The 20229-nt window shown below is 41.6% G+C and overlaps 1 protein-coding gene across 6 annotated transcripts in view; it reads left to right on the top strand.

Moving 5' to 3' along the window:
- Positions 1-20229, top strand: part of plch2a (phospholipase C, eta 2a) — a 166258-nt gene that overhangs the window by 82143 nt on the left and 63886 nt on the right. For 2 of the 6 annotated variants that reach the window (XM_025901544.1, XM_025901543.1), the window contains exons 1-4: positions 8636-8954; positions 13894-14040; positions 18251-18494; positions 18708-18840. In XM_025901544.1, the coding sequence (XP_025757329.1) occupies positions 8711-8954; positions 13894-14040; positions 18251-18494; positions 18708-18840 (768 nt within the window). In that variant the 5' untranslated portion in view covers positions 8636-8710. Of the gene's footprint in view, positions 1-3995; positions 4419-8635; positions 8955-13893; positions 14041-18250; positions 18495-18707; positions 18841-20229 lie in introns of those variants that run through there. The other 4 variants (XM_025901547.1, XM_025901546.1, XM_025901545.1 and 1 more) reach the window with 3 other exon arrangements.

Below are 20229 nucleotides of genomic sequence, written 5' to 3'. Positions count from 1 at the left end.
CTTATATCTTGAGCTTTCTAGAGAAATCCTCATACCAGTTGTCAGGATTTCTGTCTGCAGTGTTATGATTAAAAAGTGAAAAAACATCTTATCCTTATCAACATCTCTACAAGGTCATCAGACAGCAAACGGTTTCAAACCAGGCGATCTGACACTGTGAAGACTGAAGGTTTAGACTGTCAAAAGAATGAGATGACCTCATTAGAAACTTTCATGTTAAATTCAATTCAGTTTGATTTATACAACGCCAAACACAACAACAGTCGCCTCAAGGTGCAAATGAACTACTGTTAGAAAGGACTTTTCCACTAGGATATGAATAATTATAACTGGGTCTGAAATTGTATGATTATCCCTATATCTCCTAACACTTACTGAGGTTTCCTCCTGGAAAATCGGTGGAATTACACATCTCCTTTATATCATCCAAAGTAAACAGTAGTCATTGTGGTTGTTCATTGTGGGTCAGTGGTCATGGTTATTGCCATTATTGTTGGCATTGTTGTGGTTATTGGTGAAGATGCTGATGTTGCGTTGACTGTTGTCGTCGTTGTTATAGTTCTCTCATGGATTGCATTGATCCTGAATGGAAATTAAGACCCTCAAACTCGATTCAGCAGCGTGTGTAGGAGCGTTTCAGCAGCGTGTGTGAGAGCGCTTCAGCAGCGTGTGTGAGAGCGTTTCAGTAGCGTGCGTGTGAGAGCGCTTCAGTAGTGTGTGTGAGAGCGTTTCAGTAGCATGTGTGAGAGCGTTGCAGCAGCGTGTGTGAGAGCGTTTCAGTAATGTGTGTGTGAGAGCGCTTCAGTAGTGTGTGTGAGAGCGTTGCAGCAGCGTGTGTGAGAGCGTTTCAGTAGTGTGTGTGAGAGCGCTTCAGTAGTGTGTGTGAGAGCGCTTCAGTAGTGTGTGTGAGAGCGTTGCAGCAGCGTGTGTGAGAGCGTTTCAGTAATGTGTGTGAGAGCGTGTCAGCAGCGTGTGAGAGCGCTTCAGTAATGTGTGTGAGAGCGTTTCAGTAGCGTGTGAGAGCGCTTCAGTAATGTGTGTGAGAGCGTTTCAGTAGCGTGTGTGAGAGCGTTTCAGTAATGTGTGTGAGAACGTGTCAGCAGCGTGTGTGAGAGCGTTTCAGTAATGTGTGTGAGAGCGTTTCAGTAATGTGTGTGAGAGCGTTTCAGTAGCGTGTGTGAGAGCGTTTCAGTAGCGTGTGTGAGAGCGTTTCAGTAGTGTGTGTGAGAGCGTTTCAGCAGCGTGTGTGAGAGCGTTTCAGTAATGTGTGTGAGAGCGTTTCAGTAGCGTGTGTGAGAGCGTTTCAGTAATGTGTGTGAGAGCGTTTCAGTAATGTGTGTGAGAGCGTTTCAGTAGCGTGTGTGAGAGCGTTTCAGTAGCGTGTGAGAGCGTTTCAGTAGCGTGTGTGAGAGCGTTTCAGCAGCGTGTGTGAGAGCGTATCAGCAGCGTGTGTGAGAGCGTTTCAGTAATGTGTGTGAGAGCGTTTCAGTAGCGTGTGAGAGCGTTTCAGCAGCGTGTGTGAGAGCGTTTCAGCAGCGTGTGTCAGAGCGTATCAGCAGCGTGTGTGAGAGCGTTTCAGTAATGTGTGTGAGAGCGTTTCAGTAGCGTGTGTGAGAGCGTTTCAGTAGCGTGTGTGAGAGCGTTTCAGTAATGTGTGTGTGAGAGCGTTTCAGTAGCGTGTGAGAGCGTTTCAGCAGCGTGTTTGAGAGCATTTCAGCAGCGTGTGTGAGAGCGTTTCAGTAATGTGTGTGAGAGCGTTTCAGCAGCGTGTGTGAGAGTGATTCAGTAGCATGCACAGGCTCACACACAGCAACCATATTTCTGTGAGGTGATAGTATTTAAATGACAAACTCCTGAGACGCCTGAATTTTCCACTCCCTCACTCTGGCCACAGGGAGCTTTCCCACTGCTTGTCAGCAATCATCAGAGTCAGAGGGCCACTAATGTGTCTGCTGCAATAAAGTGATGTTTTTAGAGAGAAACACTTTAGAAAACTAAACTGAAAGCTGGAAATGTACTTTTCACTATTCATCACAGACTTTCTGCATCTGACACATTAGAAAATATATCCACAACTCAGATTTCCAAAGAGGAAGTTCTTTACACTAATAATTCCATTAAAGCAGGGGTGTCCAAACTTTTTTCACTGAGGGCCACATACATAAAAATATAGGAGGGGCTGGGCCACTTACTAGAAATTAGGTATATAACCTTAACTGTAGTGTATTAAAGTTAGAAAAATCACTTAAAAGTGGTCAAATGTGTTATATTGTTGAATATAATTAAAGACAAAACTGCCTTCATCACAGCTTTCCATAAATGGATCTTTATTGATTTATTCAGAAAAATCTTTGGTAGCTCATTCTCAGAACAGCAGCAGATTTCTTCTTGGACAGAAGATTTACAGCACAGAGAAAAAACAATAAAGGGGAAAATGGGACGGGTACATTTCAAGCTTGTTATTTAAGTTCTTAGGCTTAGCAACACACCTGTTAACGTTCGTTTGAAATGGTTATCAACATTAACAGACTGAACTGGACTTAATAACAGGAGTGCATATAATTTTAGTGAATTATTCTGGTGAGTATCAGCTGCGCTGGGTATGTAAATCGGGCCATCCAGCTGCGGTGCTGGTCCGACGCCACTCGTGCCAAAAATCCGGACAAATGTCACTTGATCAAGGAGCAGATCTGCATCAGATGAGATCAGCTGACTTTGCGTGTGCGTGCGCTGTCCACAGCGGTGTGTACTCTGTGTGTTAACAAGAAAAACGCATATAAGAAAGTGGTGCGCAAAAGCAGGCTAGTGACAGAATTGATGCGCATTATTGATATTTGAAGCATGTGTACCTGCACATGCATGCTTATTAACACACGGGTACTGTGGAATATATTTTTTACTCACCTAAAGTGCTCGTGCTCTCGTCCACTCCCCGCAAAAAACATTAGCAGCTGTGCGGTGTCTGTGGCATCGGTGCTCTCATCGCATGCGATGGAGTAAAAATCAAAAGCACAGCTTTATCAGACAGTTGCAGTTTAATGTTGGCTGACAGTCTTCAGTGCGTCGCACAACTGTATTTCTGGACATGCTGACGTTGTTGAAGTCCTGCACTTTTTCCGGGCACATTATTTCGGTGACTTTAACGAGGCCGTGTTTTATGAGGACTCCATCTGAAAAAGGCTCGCCATGTCTTGCGATGAGTTGGGCAACCTCATAGCTGCTATTGGAGCCTTTTCCTGGACAATTTGAGCACGAAAAAAATACTGTTGCTGACCCTGCAGGAGAGCTAGCATTTGCTTTAATTTCTGCTCTCGCTCAGCACCAGTGTAGGATGCATAGGCCTGATGTTTGGTTTCATAATGACGTCGTACATTATACTCTTTCATAACTGCCACAGTTTCAGTGCAGATCAAACAGACACACTTCCCCTTTAATTCTTTGAAGAAATATTCACTCTCCCACCGTGTCTGAAGTTTTCTGCACTCACTTTCTACCTTTTGCTTCTTTGGTTCTGCCATGTTTAGTAACTTGGGGTAAATTTCTTCTGTGATTGTCCTTTTTGGTGGAGCAACTGCCTTGATCAACAGTAGCTCCCCCTGGTGTTAAAACTAAGAAGTGCAATACACTCAAGCAAAAGTTGAAGTGCGGGCCATATTCTATTCTATTTATAAAATTACTTGAGGGCCAATTAAAAATGGACCGCGGGCCGCATTTGGTCCGCGGGCCGGACTTTGGACACCCCTGCATTAAAGTGATGTCAGTGTGTCAAGGTGTGATACATGAAATCAAACATCCCTTTAGTAAAATGAAAGGATTAGACTAATAAACGTTTGTAAAACTGGGACAGGAGTGTGTATTTTCTATTTTTTATACTAAATACACTAAACAGATGCTTTAACATTTAATATTTACATTGTACACAAATGTTGTGTTATAGAGTTTATATATATACACGCTATATCTTAAATATTCCCGATATTCTAAAGTGTGCCTGAATGCGACATGCGCATACACGTGCAGGACCCCAGCTGCAAAATGACATCCGGCATAATGTTGTCCTGCGATTTGACCATGTGTGGATATGAATACGACAAATTATTAAGCCGCTTTCGTCGCATCTTCTTTCTGTTTTTAAGGCTTTCATAATATTTAAGTGAAAAGGACCGGCAAGCCCGGAAGTGGACGGTCTTTTTTTAGTCTTATTTAATAAAATCCAAAAGCTGTTATGCCACAAATTGCATCCTTCCACCATTCGGCATGTCTTTGGTATCTCAGGGATGAGTTCCCTAAGTTTTATGTTTATGCCACTCGGGCCAAGGTGCGCAAACGAGTATATTATAAACCCAATTTACTGTCTGAAAACAGTGTTTCGAAATGTCTACCTGGCAGAATCGTCAAGGCCAAACGCCGAGGTCATGGTGAGTGATCGACCGTTATTTGTACTCCAGTTTTCTTAATCTGCTCAGACTACATACCACATTCCATCACTAATTATGTAAATTTGTATTTCTGGTGTTATTAGTAAATTGCTCACTTGGCAAGATTGTATTATATGTTAAGAATAATAAAACTTCAGGACAGGTTTTGAGTTCTTGCCTTGGGTAACATTTTTGCCATGTAGTAGTAATAATAATATTAATATCTGTCTGGAATGAAGTTAACGGTTTTCCAAGAAGGGTTGGTTGTAGAAGCTCCGCCTGTATTTGTTTATTAGGTCAGCTAACTCAGCGATTAGGCTAGGCTGTTGCCAAAGAGTGTTTTCTAACTTCAAGTCGACCCAGAGTTTTCCAATCTGGTTTTGAACTTGTTCACTTGAAAGAGGCAATGTTGAAAACATCAGACCAATTTCAAACATGGACAAATATACTGGCATATTGGAAAGATGGGACAAGATTAAACCCCCAGTACAGACTAAAAGCGCTGACAGATTTCTGTCATTTATTCCAGCAGCATTTCTTTATCATGTAGAAAAACTGAGACATGTATTGAGCTGAAGATATCTCACGGATTAAATATGCAGTTTACATCTTTACACTAACAGGGGAATTTTCCTGGCCCATATGTGGGACACCATGTAAAAGGAGTTTGACATCTGTTGTACTAGTTTCTTGTACTCAAATGGCTTCCAGCAAGTCTCATTCTCCTAGTGGACATTTGGGATGAGAATAAGAGATTTGCATGGTTGATGTGCAGCTGACAAATCTGAAGCAATGACATGATGACAAATCTTAGATGTTTCCTGCACTTTGGTAAAACTATGCTGCAAAAAATTTAGAGTTCTGAAGGCAAAAGGGGGGTTCAACCTGGTACTACCAAGTTGTACCTAATAAAGTGGTCAGTGCATATCTTGTGTCAAAATGACGAGGCTTGTTATCAACGTGGTCTCAGTGCAGCGAGATATTGAGCTAAGACAGTGCAAACTGTGACAATCCTATGTCTCAACAGTCTGAGACCAAACAGTGGGGTTTATCAGAGATGGAGTGGCCACCTGTTTGTTTAGCTAAATAGAACATAGGATTTCATGCTGGAAATTTTCAATTCAATGCAACTCAATTTTATTTACACAGCACCAAATCACAACAAAAGTCGCCTCAAGGCGCTTTTTATTGTAAGGTAGACACTACAATAATACATACAGAGAAAACCCAACAATCATATGACCCCCTATGATTAAGCACTTTGGCGACAGTGGGAAGGAAAAACTCCCTTTTAACAGGAAGAAACCTCCGGCAGAACCAGGCTCAGGGAGGGGCGGGGCCATCTGCTGCGACCCGTTGGGGTGAGAGAAGGAAGACAGGATGAAGACATGCTGTGGAAGAGAGACAGAGATTAATAACAAGGATGATTCAGCAGAGAGGTCTATTAACACATATTCAGTGAGAAAGGTGACTGGAAAGGAAAAACTCAGTGCAAGCAAGAATATCAGTAGATCTTGTCCAAACAGGATGAAGTTCTTGAGTTTCCAGATGGTACTCTTCAGAAAAAAATTTAGTTAAATATTAAATAAGGAGAGATCATTGGCAGGAACGGAACCTTTTGACAGACAGAATTCAGTTAAGGTATCTGGCGGTTAGACTCCGATCGCAGCAGAACAGAATTCCAGCGGTGATGGGGATTAGGCCAGGAGCCCCCGGAGTGCATACGCTGGTGGTAAAGATGAAGATGCAGGCTTGAATGGAGCCTGAGTGACGAGGGGGGGAGGGAGGTTGCATGAAGGCATCTGTAAGGGAGAAAGGCCGTGCAGTGAGATTTAAAGTATGCAGAGTGGAGACCGACTGGCCTGAAGAAAGCAGCCAGAGAGATGATTGGAATAGACTAGTGATGTCACAGTGAGCTGCATGAGGAAGTGAAACTGATGTAAAGCTTAGATTAGCCATCAACAGCTGGGGCACAGACAGATGTGTAACTGTAGATCTGCCTTTTTGAACCCATGCCTAAACTTCATGTGCTTGTTTTTTTCTATCTTTGAGCCCTGGGTCATTCCATCTCAAATGTTTTTTAGAACATTTTCTGTTAATTTTATCTATAATTTTATAAATTTTACCTTTATATATGAGAGGTGTTCCATTGGGACAAGCAAGGCAAGCCCAGTCAAATTAAATATGAGATTTTACAGGAATCCTTGAATTTTTTTTTTGTGTTTCATACTTTAATTAGCCAATACACAGACATTTTTGATGTATCTTTAACAGGTTTTTAAGATATTCATGTTCAGATGTTACCTCTCACTTCACGTCACTAAATAAAGGCCTGAAAGTAGGTCGACTTTTCTGTGAAAAAAAAAATCTAAAAGGTAATTTCACCGGAATCATTATAAATGTAAAAATTTTCTACCATAAAATTTTTATGCAAATCAAAGAAGGCTTGGTTGATTTGAATGGATCAATATGTTTCTTTAGATGTCACTCATCCAATCTAACAAACAATGTCGGGTCGACTGTCCACTAAGTGGTAGGCCATGCAGATGCTAAGGTGTGTAGTGAGCAGAGGTTGCCATGCTCTCTTTCTCTGTCTTTAGATTTGTATTTCTTGGATTGACTTTTTTAAAAACACCCTTATATTTAATTCATGTCACAGAGTAAATTTATTTCCTCCAGGCGGGAAGAAGTTGGCTCATGTCTTGGTCAAACTGCAGTCTCATTTCACAGAGATGATCCAGTTTCTGGAGAGCAGAAAATCCACTGATTGTGCTGTGGATGTGTACTGGAGGCTCTTACTGTGGACGTTTTAGTTACCTCAGCGCATTCTGCCTTTAAATTCCTAAAATACACAAACACATTTGTACAGTCATTTCACATGTAAATCAACTGGGTCCAGTTATCTTGAATAGTGAATGGGACCATCTGCATGGTACCTGATACCTGGTGCCTTTTCGAGAGCAGAGCTGTTATGGCATCCCCATGTGTAGCATTTCCTGTGCTTGTGAGCATCCTTATTTTTTCATGTGGTATAAGGCATGTGCTGCCACCATCACCTCCATAAGAGTTGCAGCCGTGGTACATGTGCTGCCTACATTACCTGTGGTACCAGAAAAAGAGGAAAAGTCAAACTGCATCATACGTTTAGTTTTTATGCAATCTGAACATATAAATCAAAATTTTCAAATATTATCAATCTTGGTTGTAGTTTGTGGCTTTTTGGCAGTTACTTGTGACAGTTGACATATGGTTTTGTCATTTTTCTACATTAAGCTGTTCTGTCTTCAGTATCTGGCATCTGTTTGTCAAGCTCAGGGATTTCAATCCAAGCCTCTGACATTATTTTGACTCTGTATGCTCACACTGCTGCATCACACTGTCAAGAGCCTGGAATTTGACCTGTTTTATGATGAAGCTGAACATTTATTAATCTGGTGCAAGATAATGGTTAACATCTCATATGTACCGATATCTGAGCCCCAGTAAGATGGCTGCTAGGTGCTTTGATTTAGCTGGGACTATGTGATCTCTGCAGACGGGTGTGGGTACCTGACACCTCTCTTTCAGAGGAAATGTCCGTTGACACGACTCCTATTAAACAGACTTTTTAATTGGCCCTGGGACATTTTTATTATGACCTCGTCAAGCCTTGCTGACTTTTCTCACTCTCTTCCTGTTGGTTGTTGCATTTCAGTTCACACATTTAGCAAATCTCCTGGACTGGGATTACAGCTTGCTAGGGATTTAGGATTTCTGCCTGCCCAACACATGTTGCACAGTTACCTTTGTGAGTTGTGCTTTCATGTCTGTTCTGCTGTCCATCGCTGCATTCTCTCTGTCTTTCATGAGAAGCCAGCCGTTTTGGCTGAGTGTATCCTGGGGACTAAGGAAACGACGAGACGGCACCAAAGCTGCATCTTTTTTGCTGTGAAATGGAACAATATTGAGATGGCTTTGAGATGAGCAGGTTTGCTGATGCAATAACATTTGAAGATTATTGACAAATTGTTTGAAGTGTTCAGAAAGAGAGTGATTTTTTTATGTGATCTTTTTTCTTTGCATATGTTTTGAAGCTAAAAATGAAAGCAGCCATTGATATTACTGATAATAATCCTTTTGTTTTTGTGGTTAGTGGAGTTGGATGGTTTACCCATAAAGAACGTTCACTTTAAAGAAGTTGTGACTCCTTTTTTTTTTTGGGAAACTTAACTTACCCAAATATTACCCACACTGAGTCAGATTTACTTTCTGTGGGAACATTCTTGCAACTTTGAGGCAGTATCAAAACCGAGATGAACAGCGTCTTCAGCGTCAGCCCGCTGTCTTCAGCCCTCGTGTGTACCACCGCTGCTGCAGCGACTGGGGACAAGCCTGGACTTTTGGCTAAAGGGGCTTTTATCACAGAAGAGGACAAAAAAAAAGATGTTGTTCCCAATAAGAGCCAGCAGCAGGTCTTTCTGACACATGTGGTGGAGGAATTCTTCTGGATAGGCAGCAGCATTGTGGCCTTTTCCAAGTGGAGACTGGGCTACATGGGTAAGCTTAATCACATGTATGTTGCACAGAGGTAGCTTTTCCACAGCTGAGTGGGCTGGGTCTGTTTTAATGAACCCAGGCTGATTCTTTTATTGTGGGAAAGTTCAGAGTCAAACTTTGGTGTGGACCAATGACCAGGCTGAAGAAGAGCTTCATCTACAGAATATGTTGTGGAAGCAAACAAGACCAATCACAGAACTGTATGATTTGGTTAGTGGGTTTGGCAATTCAAAAGCTAAATTAACCACTCTCTCCTACAGTCGTCCTTCATATTCTCATAACCAGTGACCAGTAACGTGCTGTTTATTAACTTTAAACTGTAGAGTGGAAATAACCCCAACTCTAACAACAGATAATGCTGCAGCAACATTCTTTATAAGAAAACTGGTTCCCAATATTTAACATGTAGGTACTGTTCAAACGAGATCCCTTTGCTAATTGTAGGTTTACTGTGGTCTCCAATTCACTGACACAGTGACTTTGTCAGTCTTCATTATGTCTGTTGCCTCAGTTGGCCCATCTACAGATGGTTCGCTCTGGGCTTAACCCAGTGACTTGACTGAGGAGAATAGCCAAGTCCATCTCCCCGGCCCACATTGTGACTGTTGCAGCAGGTCAGTGGCCACATTCAGGTCATCCTGCTACGTCACTGAGATCCAGGCCTCAGCTTTACTTCCATTGCCACCTGTTGTCTGGTTTAACTTATTTAACAAAGCTGCTAAGCTTTGTTAAATAAGTGACCCCCTATGAGCAAGCACTTGGTGACAGTGGGAAGGAAAAACTCCCTTTTAACAGGAAGAAACCTCCGGCAGAACCAGGCTCAGGGAGGGGCGGGGCCATCTGCTGTGACTGGTTGGGGATGAGGCAAGGATGGCAGGACAGCAAACACGCCGTGGAAGAGAGACAGAGATTAACAGCACCTCCATGGCTGTTGTGTAGTTATACTGATGCACATATTGGAATGCCACCCGAGTCTCTTCTGTATCCCACCGTTCAGGCTGCAGGACAGCAGGGGACCAGTGGGTCCCGGTCCACATTAAGTCCATGTTGGTCAAACTCCCGACTGGACAGCCATTTGTTTTTGTTTCTCATTTAAATTATAAGCTAAAATTTAATTAAAGTAAAATGCCTGTAAAAAGATGCAGTTTATAACAATTGTATGTTTAATTAACAATATATGTGAACATTACATAAAGATAAAAAATTAATAAAGATAATAAAATAAAACCAAAAATAATGGCTGATCTACATGATCTCACCGGGTGTCACCATAACGTAAAACACTATAAAAATGTGGACCAACAAAGGAAGGAAAAAAACTGCTGTGTTTGCTTTTTCTATTTGTTCTTCATAATGATAACATTTGTGCATTTAAAGTGTTAATAATCTTCAGCTGAGATTGCTGTTGTGTGTTTTTAAAGGTAATCAGGTAAAATAATTATTGTGCTGCGTCTCAGTGATGCTTTTTTTCTTTTCACCATTTAGCTGGATAAAGAAAGATTCTCTTCGTAGGACTTCTGTAGTGTCGTTAATCATACATTCAGAGTCTGAGCCTTTTTTTTTTTTTATCCATTTGAAAATCCAGCACTTTAAGTGTGAGGTTGTAACCATGGCAACAAGCCCAGACACCCAGCGGTGTCGACTGTACAGCCTTTCTGTGTGACTCATGCTCTAGTTTTGTGTCTAAAAGCTGTTGTTCATGTTTAGGATGCGATTGTGTCGTGGTTCTAAGCAGGATCAGGCAGCTCTGTAAGCATGTGGTTACTGTTAGAGCAGTCACATGTTGTTCCTGTGAATACGCATCCCGCCCAGCTTTGTCAAAGCTGATGGTCTAAATCTTTCTTGGGTTCATTTTTGTTTCTTCTTGATTTGTCCCAGTTAGATTTTTGGACCTTATGCAGTCCTTTTAATATCACCATGTAAAGCTTAATGCTCATGCTGTGGTTGAGGGCAGATCAGTATCACCACCTGGTTGGAGTGAGAAAACAACAGAGCAGAGCATAAAGGGCGTTTTTAATAATGATGGTGTTTTTGATCAGCTGATAATGGGATTGATAATGTGCCAGGATCAGTGGCAGGATCATTTTCTCAAATTCTAATAGACCATTGTCCATCTGCATACAGAATGATAGACGAGTGGGATCGAGTTCTTACTCCCATCCTACTGCACGAAGAAAACCTCGATTTCTACTGGTGTGAAAGCACTGAATCACTGAGCTCTTTGTGGTATTTTGAGTTTTTATGTATAAAAACAACTAACAGGAACAGCTGTGTACCTTCATGTAGGCACAGTTTCCCTGTCATCTGATCTGTGGACTTATTGGAGCTTAGACTCCAATTGTGAACATTTTAAACTAAACCAACAGACTGATGCTGTGTTGATTACAGCAGCTTGTGTTACCCGGGCTCAGTCAGCCTCCCACAGGCTGTGTTACCAACAGACAGATGTATTCCTTCATCTCTGTCCTGTGAGGTCTCTGTTATTATTTTCTTTCATGATTTGAGGATTTATTGGTGTCATGCTACATTTATACACTATTTAAATGCATGATTCAAACTGGTTGATTCATGATTTTACTAGCAGGCTGTAGCAACAGGCTACAGTGTTGAAAAGTAACATTTATCTGGAAACCTGTAACTTTCCAAGCTATGCTACTTGTCTGTGAGCACTCTTTAGCTAACTACACCAGGAAGAAATTTCAAATACTAAACTTCCCAAGGGATTTTCCAAACTTGGCCAGCTGCAGGATGTCAGCAAACACATTCTTCTTTTAGCTGACCTGCAGGGGAGGGTGAGCAGAGCATGCCTTCCTTTGCTGCGCCCTCATATGTGATTTATTTGTGTTTAAGCCAACCATAAAGCTGAGTGTGTTTCATCTTGAAATGTGTCTCTTTGAAAACAGTTTGATTAGATGTGTTGAAATGAAACATGCTCACAAAAAGGACTGGCTGCTTGCTCTTCACCTTATGGACATCCTGACAGTTTCCCTCTAAAATCAGTGAAGAGCTGACTGTAGGACTCTCGATGTATGCAGCAATGACAGCGATGACTGCTAGAGTGGATTTATTTCAGACTTGGCAAAGGGTTGAAGATGAGGCTTTCGATGGGTTTCAAGGCATCATTTTCAGCAGTGTGACAGTCTGCCGCGAGAGTCTGGATGCTGTGACAACAGATCATTTCATGGATAACTGCCCTCTGTTTGGCTAGAAGAGTGAAGAGCCCCAGCTCTGTTACAGCTACTAGGCACTAAGAAATTTGTACTGGAGTTTGGCTGCCTTTAGTCACTTATGCCCAATTTATGCTTGGTCGATGCAGCCCACAACTGCTGTGATTGGCAGGTTCAGCACCTGGATTTAATGTTTTTCTACCAGCTGTCATTGCATATGAAACTCTGGGACACCGCCACACAACAGTTAACATGTAATGCATGTTACGTCCTAGGCTCTCCAAAGGTTCTCTACAGAAGTCTAAGATGGGCATTACAAGAATGTTACATGGACTAAAAGATGGAACTACCTAATATGATTTTATCCTGCTGTGATGCCTCAAGCTCATGAAAGCACAGTACACGCATTCAGGCCAACTCACAGCCATAAAACATATGTTTAAAATTTCAACAACATGCAAAATGTGTACGCTTTCTTTGAGTAGTTAACGTTGTCCTGAAACACTACGTGCTCATGCTTTGATTAGCTGTAACATTTCTTTAATTCATGCATTCATGCCAAATCTGTGACGTCTGCTCAATATGTTGCAATATGTCATAGGGGGAAAGAAAAAACGCATCACATTTTATCAGCTGCAGCATACCAGCAGGCTTACACACAGTACACATAGCACACAACTGTGTTAGTTTTACTGTAAGTACTACTGTAAGGGTTTTAAGTAGCTCTGCCATGTGGAGTACAGTAAAAATCTCACAGCTTGATTATGTTACGGGAGCAATTTGCTTGCTTGATATGGCTCAAGTCAGGTGTTTTTTGGTTTTTGGTTGGTTTTTTTTTTTTGAACAATTGAAAATATTTTACACTTGACACTTAGACTTATTGACAACACAGAGCATCAGAATGACTTGACTGTTACTGTAAAACAGACATTCGAAATTTGTATCTAAATTGTAACAAAAATCTTTCATCAGAAAACAGAAATCAATGTTGTTTCTGGTGTGTGGTGTGAAAAATGTGTGAGTGGTGCAGCTCAATAGGCATGCTGTAGTGAAGCATTGGTCTGTGGACATTGTTGTGGCTTCACTATTGATTCTTCAAAAAAATATAACTTGTGTTCGCTTAAAGCCAAGAGGCCGCTCACTTCTTCTCTGCCACACAAGTGCATTAGTTTCCATGATCACAGCGGGTCGTCTGTATGACCACAGCTCCGTTTCTGCTGTGCAAACACCATCTGCATGTTTTTGGTGAGAATTTGTGGCACGAACACTTTTAAGGACAGATTCCCACTTTTAATAAAAACAGTTTGCCTGCATCACATTACCTTAAATGCAGCATTACAGCAGGCATGTTAGATGTCCTAACATGGTGTGGATGTGTGAATGCGGATGTGGCCTAGTTTCCTGCATGCTGCTGTGAAAACAGTGGATGCCACAGAAAAATGAAACTGATGTGGTCAGGCGGGGTGTAACCACAGCACAGGGACATGTGCTTCCAACACCACCTAGTGTGGATCTACTGTGATTACCACACCATTCACTTGCCTTGGAGGAAACAATTGTTTTGCTTTACAATTCTGATGGATTTTGATGAACTACACATATATACATATATATTCATGTGCACACACACTTCTTGAATGAAAACATGCAGTGTATGTACATTTCTGTTTCATGCTTTCCTGTGAATTTCAGTGCACATTCCAGCAGTTTCCCTTTTGACAATATTTTGTTTTTTCTTCTGTCTGTTTTGTTTTGTGTTTTCTTGCCTGCAGTGGAGAAATGCATGAGCTCCATGCAGATGGGGACCCAGATGTTGAAGCTCCGCGGCAGCTCCAAGGGGCTCGTGCGGTTCTTCTATTTGGACGAACACAAGTCCTGCATCCGCTGGAGGCCGTCACGCAAGAATGAAAAGGCCAAGAGTGAGTGTTGTCTTCTTAAAGGCACAGTAAGAACGCTGTGTCTCGCTACTGTAGGACTGCAAACATACACTGATCAAGCGTAACATTATGACCACTGACAGGTAAGGTGAATAACACTGATCATCTTTTCATCACGGCACCAGGAAGAAACTGAATAAATTATCAAAGTTCCTGTTAGAAGCAGGAAAACTGGGGCGGCATTAGGATTTGGATGAGTTTGGCACGAGCTAAATAGTGATGGCTAGATGACAGGGTGTGAACATCTCTGAAACTGCAGCTGTTGTGGGGTGTTCACATTCTGCCGTTGTCAGTATCAAAAATGGTCCAATAGAGCAACCGTAGTCGACAGAGTCATGGGTGGCCAAGGCTCACTGCTGGTTCTGATAGAAAGCTGTCAGAATACACAGTCCATCGTGGTTTGCACGTGGGGTTGCATAGCTGCAGACAGGAGCCGCCTGCAGTGGGCATGTGAATATCAGGACTTGACTTGACCTTGTGTGTGTATTACCTGGGAACACATGGGATCAGAAAGTATTACGGTAAAGAGGGCGTGCATCGTGATGCTTTGGGGAAAGTTCTGCTGGGGAACCTTGGGTTGTGCCGTCCACATTCTCAGAATGGTTTGAGGAGAACAACAAGGAGTTCGAGGTGCTGACTTGGCCTTCAAATCAAATTCCATCATCTCAGTCCAGCTGAGCATCTGTAGGATGTCCTGAACAATCTGCGGATGCCCCACAAAGATGTGTTTGAGCACACCTTCAGGGGTGTAGTGACAGCACACTATGGACCATCATAATATTGGCAGGTGGCCTTAATGTTGTGCCTGAAGCTACTGGAACCATATTTTTAGTGAGAGGTGAGGGTTTATTGAAATTTCAGAGCTATTTTTACATGTTGTCCTTGCAAAGATATCTCAGCTCGTTCATCCTGAGTGTGAGCTACACCTTCAGTGAAAGATACAACATAAGGCTGGGCAATACGGACAAAGAATTATATTCAGATAAGTCACATATTTATAGTCTGAGTGGCAGCATACAGTCTTTTATGACTGTTACCAAATGTAACTTGTAACTTTAAGCAAATATGTTAAAAGAATATATGAGAAGATTTATTCCTGCATGTCATTCTGAAAGCTGAACACACACCGGCTTAGGAGTAGCAACAATAGTGCTAGCACAATAGACACAAACTAAGTTCAAAGAAGAAATAAGAACTGATTTCAGGTGGATAACAAAGGAGACCTAAGGATAAGCAGATCAATGTAACTGGACGAGGCCCAAATTAGCAGCAATAACAGAGTTTATAAAAAACACAGAAAAGTGGATATCAACAGCACAATCCTTGAATATTAAGTATAAAAAAGTGAATAAGATTCATAATATTATTTCTTAGCTCAGTCTGAAGTAAACAAGGAGGAAGATATTACATGCTAAACAGCTGAAAGCTAAAACAGAGTAGCTGGTCATTGCAGAATCCAGTGCAAGGATCAAGTGTTTGAAGAGTATAAAGCATTCAAATGGCCTCAGATTGAGTCAGCAGCTTGTAAAGCATTGACTACTTATGCTCGAGAAATGCAGTCCCCTCGGTAAAGCTTCTATATAAGTTACATGAAAAGTGGAGAATGACAGCCTTTGAGACTGAAGACTAAGGAGGAGTGTGGGCAAGCTTTGCAAAGCTGATCGAACAGCCAGTTATGGACTATTATTCCATATGTTTCTTTTAATTTTTGGCACAATAATATTATCATGTGCTTCTGAGACCTTTTGGTAATTGTTTTGCTTCCTCCATGACCAGTTGGGTTCAGAAAGGTACAAGTCACAATAGTAATATATGAGGTTACCTTTTATATGTGCTCAGCGTCTCAGATCTGCTTCAGTTTAACTGCTCAGCTAGAAACAGCAGATCATCTCCAAAGATCTTTGACAGATTCATGGTTAAGTGCACATTGTTCCCCTGTTTACCTTTCACTGTTCCAGGCTTTAAAGCTCTGTTAGGTTTAACTCTTGCTCCAATAAATTTCCCCAACGGCCTGAAACACTTCCAATCAAAAAGAAAACAAAAAAAAAAGAGATTTTAGTGTTTTAGAAAGGAATAAAAGGGGATTTTCAGCAGTAGCTCTCAGTAGCAGTGAGGTCTCATAGCAGCTTAGGGACTTGGTTCCCTGTTGCTCTGCCTGCCCCATCCCTGGATTTAATGAGCTTCTTAAGTCAACTTAATTATTCATCAGCTTTAATCTGCCCGCGGAGTGTCCTACACACAAAATAACATACATGCTTCTCTGGAAGATAAAAACAATTAGAGCTTTATTTATTTATTTATTAGTTGTTTTTTGGAGGGGGGTTGTGGTGGTGGGAGAACATCCTTTCTAAAAACAAAACAAAACCCCTTTTTCAAATTAAATAATGCAGGTTTTCATTGATTCAGCTGGGGTGCAGAGCTCTGCTGTGTGGTCTACAGCAGTGACTTGTCCACAGACACACCCACTGGTTCAGTGTGACATGCTGAAGCCAATCAGCAGACTGTCAGGCTAACAGGAGTAGCAGTAACATGTAAAGTACCACTAACTTTAAGCATCTTCTGTAACTGATTATGGGGATGTATCATGCTGTATCATACCGTCCTTGTATTCATTTTTATTTACAAATCAGGCGATTACATGGTGTCAGCGTGTCTTTAGCCCAAACATGGCTCAGAGCAAGAGCCACCTGTCAGCCTCTGATGACCAGAGCTACAAGAGGTCAGGCCTCCACCAAAGCACAATACTGTTTAAAATATGCCAGGAAGCTGTTCCTGCTGAGGGTAAAAACACCAGACTGGTTTCAACACTAGTGGCATAAACTATTACAAGTGCAGCCAGACTAAAAAGGAGAAAATACTAACACTCAGCTGAGGATTGCTGCACTCCATATTACAGGAAGTGCAACTGCTTCATAGAAGTTTTGATGCATTCTCAATCATCCAGGAAAGTAAATCTCCAAAAGTTGAATCTGTTCATCTGGACGTAGCGTTTTGTGGGAGAAACGTTTCTCCCACAAAACGCTACGTCCAGATGAACAGATTCAACTTTTGGAGAGCTTCATAGAAGTTAGTGATGTGGCTGCACGGCAGAAGAGATGGGTTGAAGTAAGTGGTACAAAAAAAAGCCCCACCCTACGTAGAAAAGAGTTTTCTTTATGTGACGATACTGTGCAGGCTCCTAACGACGTACAAGGTTAACTTGCTGTTATTTATAAACTAAACATTTAAGCACTCGTGTCGTACTTCACATTTGCAGGGACAACACTACTAAGGTTACATTTCTGCTTAGATTTCTTATATTTACTTTATGCTGTGTCACTAAAGTTGCACAATAGTGGACAAAGAAGAATGGAAAATTATACAATTAAGTTAGCAGTTAACCTCAGAACAAACCAGAATTAAGAAAACAAAGAAGTGCAGCAGACAAAATTACAGGAGAAGAGAAAATAGGTGGTTCCGTCCATCAGGAAACTGAAGTCATGTGACGCTCTGATGCTCCTATTTCTGCATCAGAGCATCTATTACAAATCTAAGTTGTTTTACGAAGCAGCAGTGTGACGACCTGAGGACAGAGATTCTGTCTGTGATGTGGTCAGAACTAAGCATCATTTGTTAAAACTTGAATGTTATCAGTAATTAAGTGCCTGTTCTATTACAGAGCACAGGCACTTAACTGAACTTTATTTGTTTCGGAGTTTAAACTAATCCTGAGCGGTTAAAATACTGAACTGTAGGAGAAATACAGCCAGCTGTACAAGTGTACAAATGGAAAAGTTGTGACCTGTCCTTCTCCTCCGAGGACCGGGCGACTGACGTTATCATCGCCATCATCAGCAACAGACAGTGATTCCAGAAGTTCTCCTAATGCTCAACACTCTGGACCCAGTTTACGCTTGTGCATAATTTATAAAATTATAGCAAAAAGAAGAAGAACTTGAATTTATTATAGTAACTCCCCCTGTGAGTTATGCAAAGAACACTAACAACCAAATGGGAGCATACAAAACCCAGCAAGAGCAAGGCTCAAAATAAAATTAGAAAAACGATACACAAGAACAAAAAACTCAAAAGCCGGAGTACATCAAATTATTATTATGAATATTATTATTATACCTCATGGTCAGTTTACTCCCATACTGTGTTAAAGTTACCTTCTATCGCTAACTCACCGACTTGTTGTGTCCTCCAACAGTTTCCATCGACTCCATCCGGGAGGTGTGTGAGGGTAAGCAGTCTGAGATCTTCCAGCGCTATGCAGAGGGCAGCTTTGACCCAAACTGTTGCTTCAGCCTCTACTATGGAGAACACATGGAGTCCCTGGACCTGGTGTCCACTACTGGTGAGGAGGCACGCACTTGGATCACAGGCCTCAAGTACCTGGTGGCTGGGATCAGTGATGAGGACAGCCTTGCTAAGAGGCAGCGCACCCGTGACCAATATCCTTTTCATTGTACTGTTTACTTTCAGCCACTTCACCTATATCATGTAACTGCATATGTTACATACTGTAGAATTTCAAAACATTAATAGAGTGCAATTTAAAGCATTGACAGGCTGAACTGACCCATTACACTGACGTTACACTGCTCTGGTTATAAACGATAAATGTCCTGATCCATGGTGGTGACTTTCCTTAACCAGCGTGTCACCACATGGCTAAAGCAGACCTTCACCGAGGCTGATAAGAATGGTGATGGCAGCTTAAGCATCAGCGAAGTTCTCCAGCTCCTGCACAAACTCAATGTCAACCTGCCCCGACAGAAGGTCAAACAGATGTTCAAGGTACAGAGCAAATTAACCTGAGTGACCTCCAGACTGAGGAGGACCGTACGGCACACAAAGGCATGTGTGGGCACATGGTTTAGTGAGGTGTTTAAAGACCAATAGCACTTTGATTTACTGTAGCACTGTGAATGGAAAACGTGTCATCTGTCAGTAGCTGCTGAAATAAATCTTTCTCACAGTCAGAGCTACAGTCATCATGTGCTAACCCTGTGGCTGGGCCTCACCTCCACCAGTCACTGAACTTGACCCATGGAGAGAAATCTATACACAAGTGTAAACTAACATTTACAAATATGTACAATCATTTGACTCATAAGTGCGTGCTTCAATCCACACACAAATATGAAGCAAAATTGCAAAAACAATTTTAAAAATGTGTACAGCCAAACAATAAATACTCAATAAATACTGATCGTGTACGTACGATTTATTAAGTTCAGCTCATAAATCGGATAATTTTACCTTCTGAAAACTGTACAAATGTGTAAAACTACACACAGCATCTCTCTCGCTTACTTACAAAACCTTAAATATGTGTGGACGAATCGCCTGATACGCACAGTGTCCACCATCTGTTTTGAGACTAATTTAATGCTGCCATCTTCTCACAGATCCACAAATGTAAGATGCATTCAGTTCCAGTGTAAAACTGGGACATCTGAGCTTCCACTGCATCTTAGTTTGGTGTTCTACGTCTTGGTTTACGCCTATGGATCATATATAACTCTTTTGAGGCACTTCTCCAAATCTCTTTGTGCTGCTGGTTCCTGTTGGAGCATTTTAACGCAAGTAACTGACAAATAATATGGCTTCCTATGTGGTCCAAGATATCTGTGCTCCATTACTGCTGAGTATTAAGTAATAATGAGCAGGTATGTATGGCAGGGAGTGACATCATATTTACATCTACGGGCATGAATTGTGGTAACTATGACTGTTATAAACCATCTGATACCAAAACAGACTGCAAACTGTGCTTTCTTTGCATTTGCACAGTCATCAGACAGGTAGTGTTTTTTGAGTTGTAATCAACCAGTAGGATTGCACGGTCAAAGATGTTGTTAACACTCCTAAGAAAGTTTGAAAACTCTGCATTTCATTGTTTTAAATGGTCACCTGTTTAAAATCACCCTGAACTTATCAAGCCCAGCACTGGTGTAGTGGAGCTCCCTCAGCCTTGGATGGCACACTTCCACCAGATCTGCCCTGTGAGTGAGAGTCTGTAAAACCCGTCTGAGCTTTGGCCTGTGTTTTGTCACAATTTAAAATAAAATACTTTCTTTCTCAGTACTTTTGATGTAATACTGGAGAGTCAGAGACTTGTAGTTCTGCCTGTGGGGAAAATTCAAGTTAAAAAAAATTCTAAATGGACTGTTTTTTTCCCCC

Source organism: Oreochromis niloticus, linkage group LG20, assembly GCF_001858045.2.
Source record: "Oreochromis niloticus isolate F11D_XX linkage group LG20, O_niloticus_UMD_NMBU, whole genome shotgun sequence".
NCBI lineage: Eukaryota > Metazoa > Chordata > Actinopteri > Cichliformes > Cichlidae > Oreochromis > Oreochromis niloticus.
This window is presented reverse-complemented; position numbering and strand designations above follow the sequence as displayed.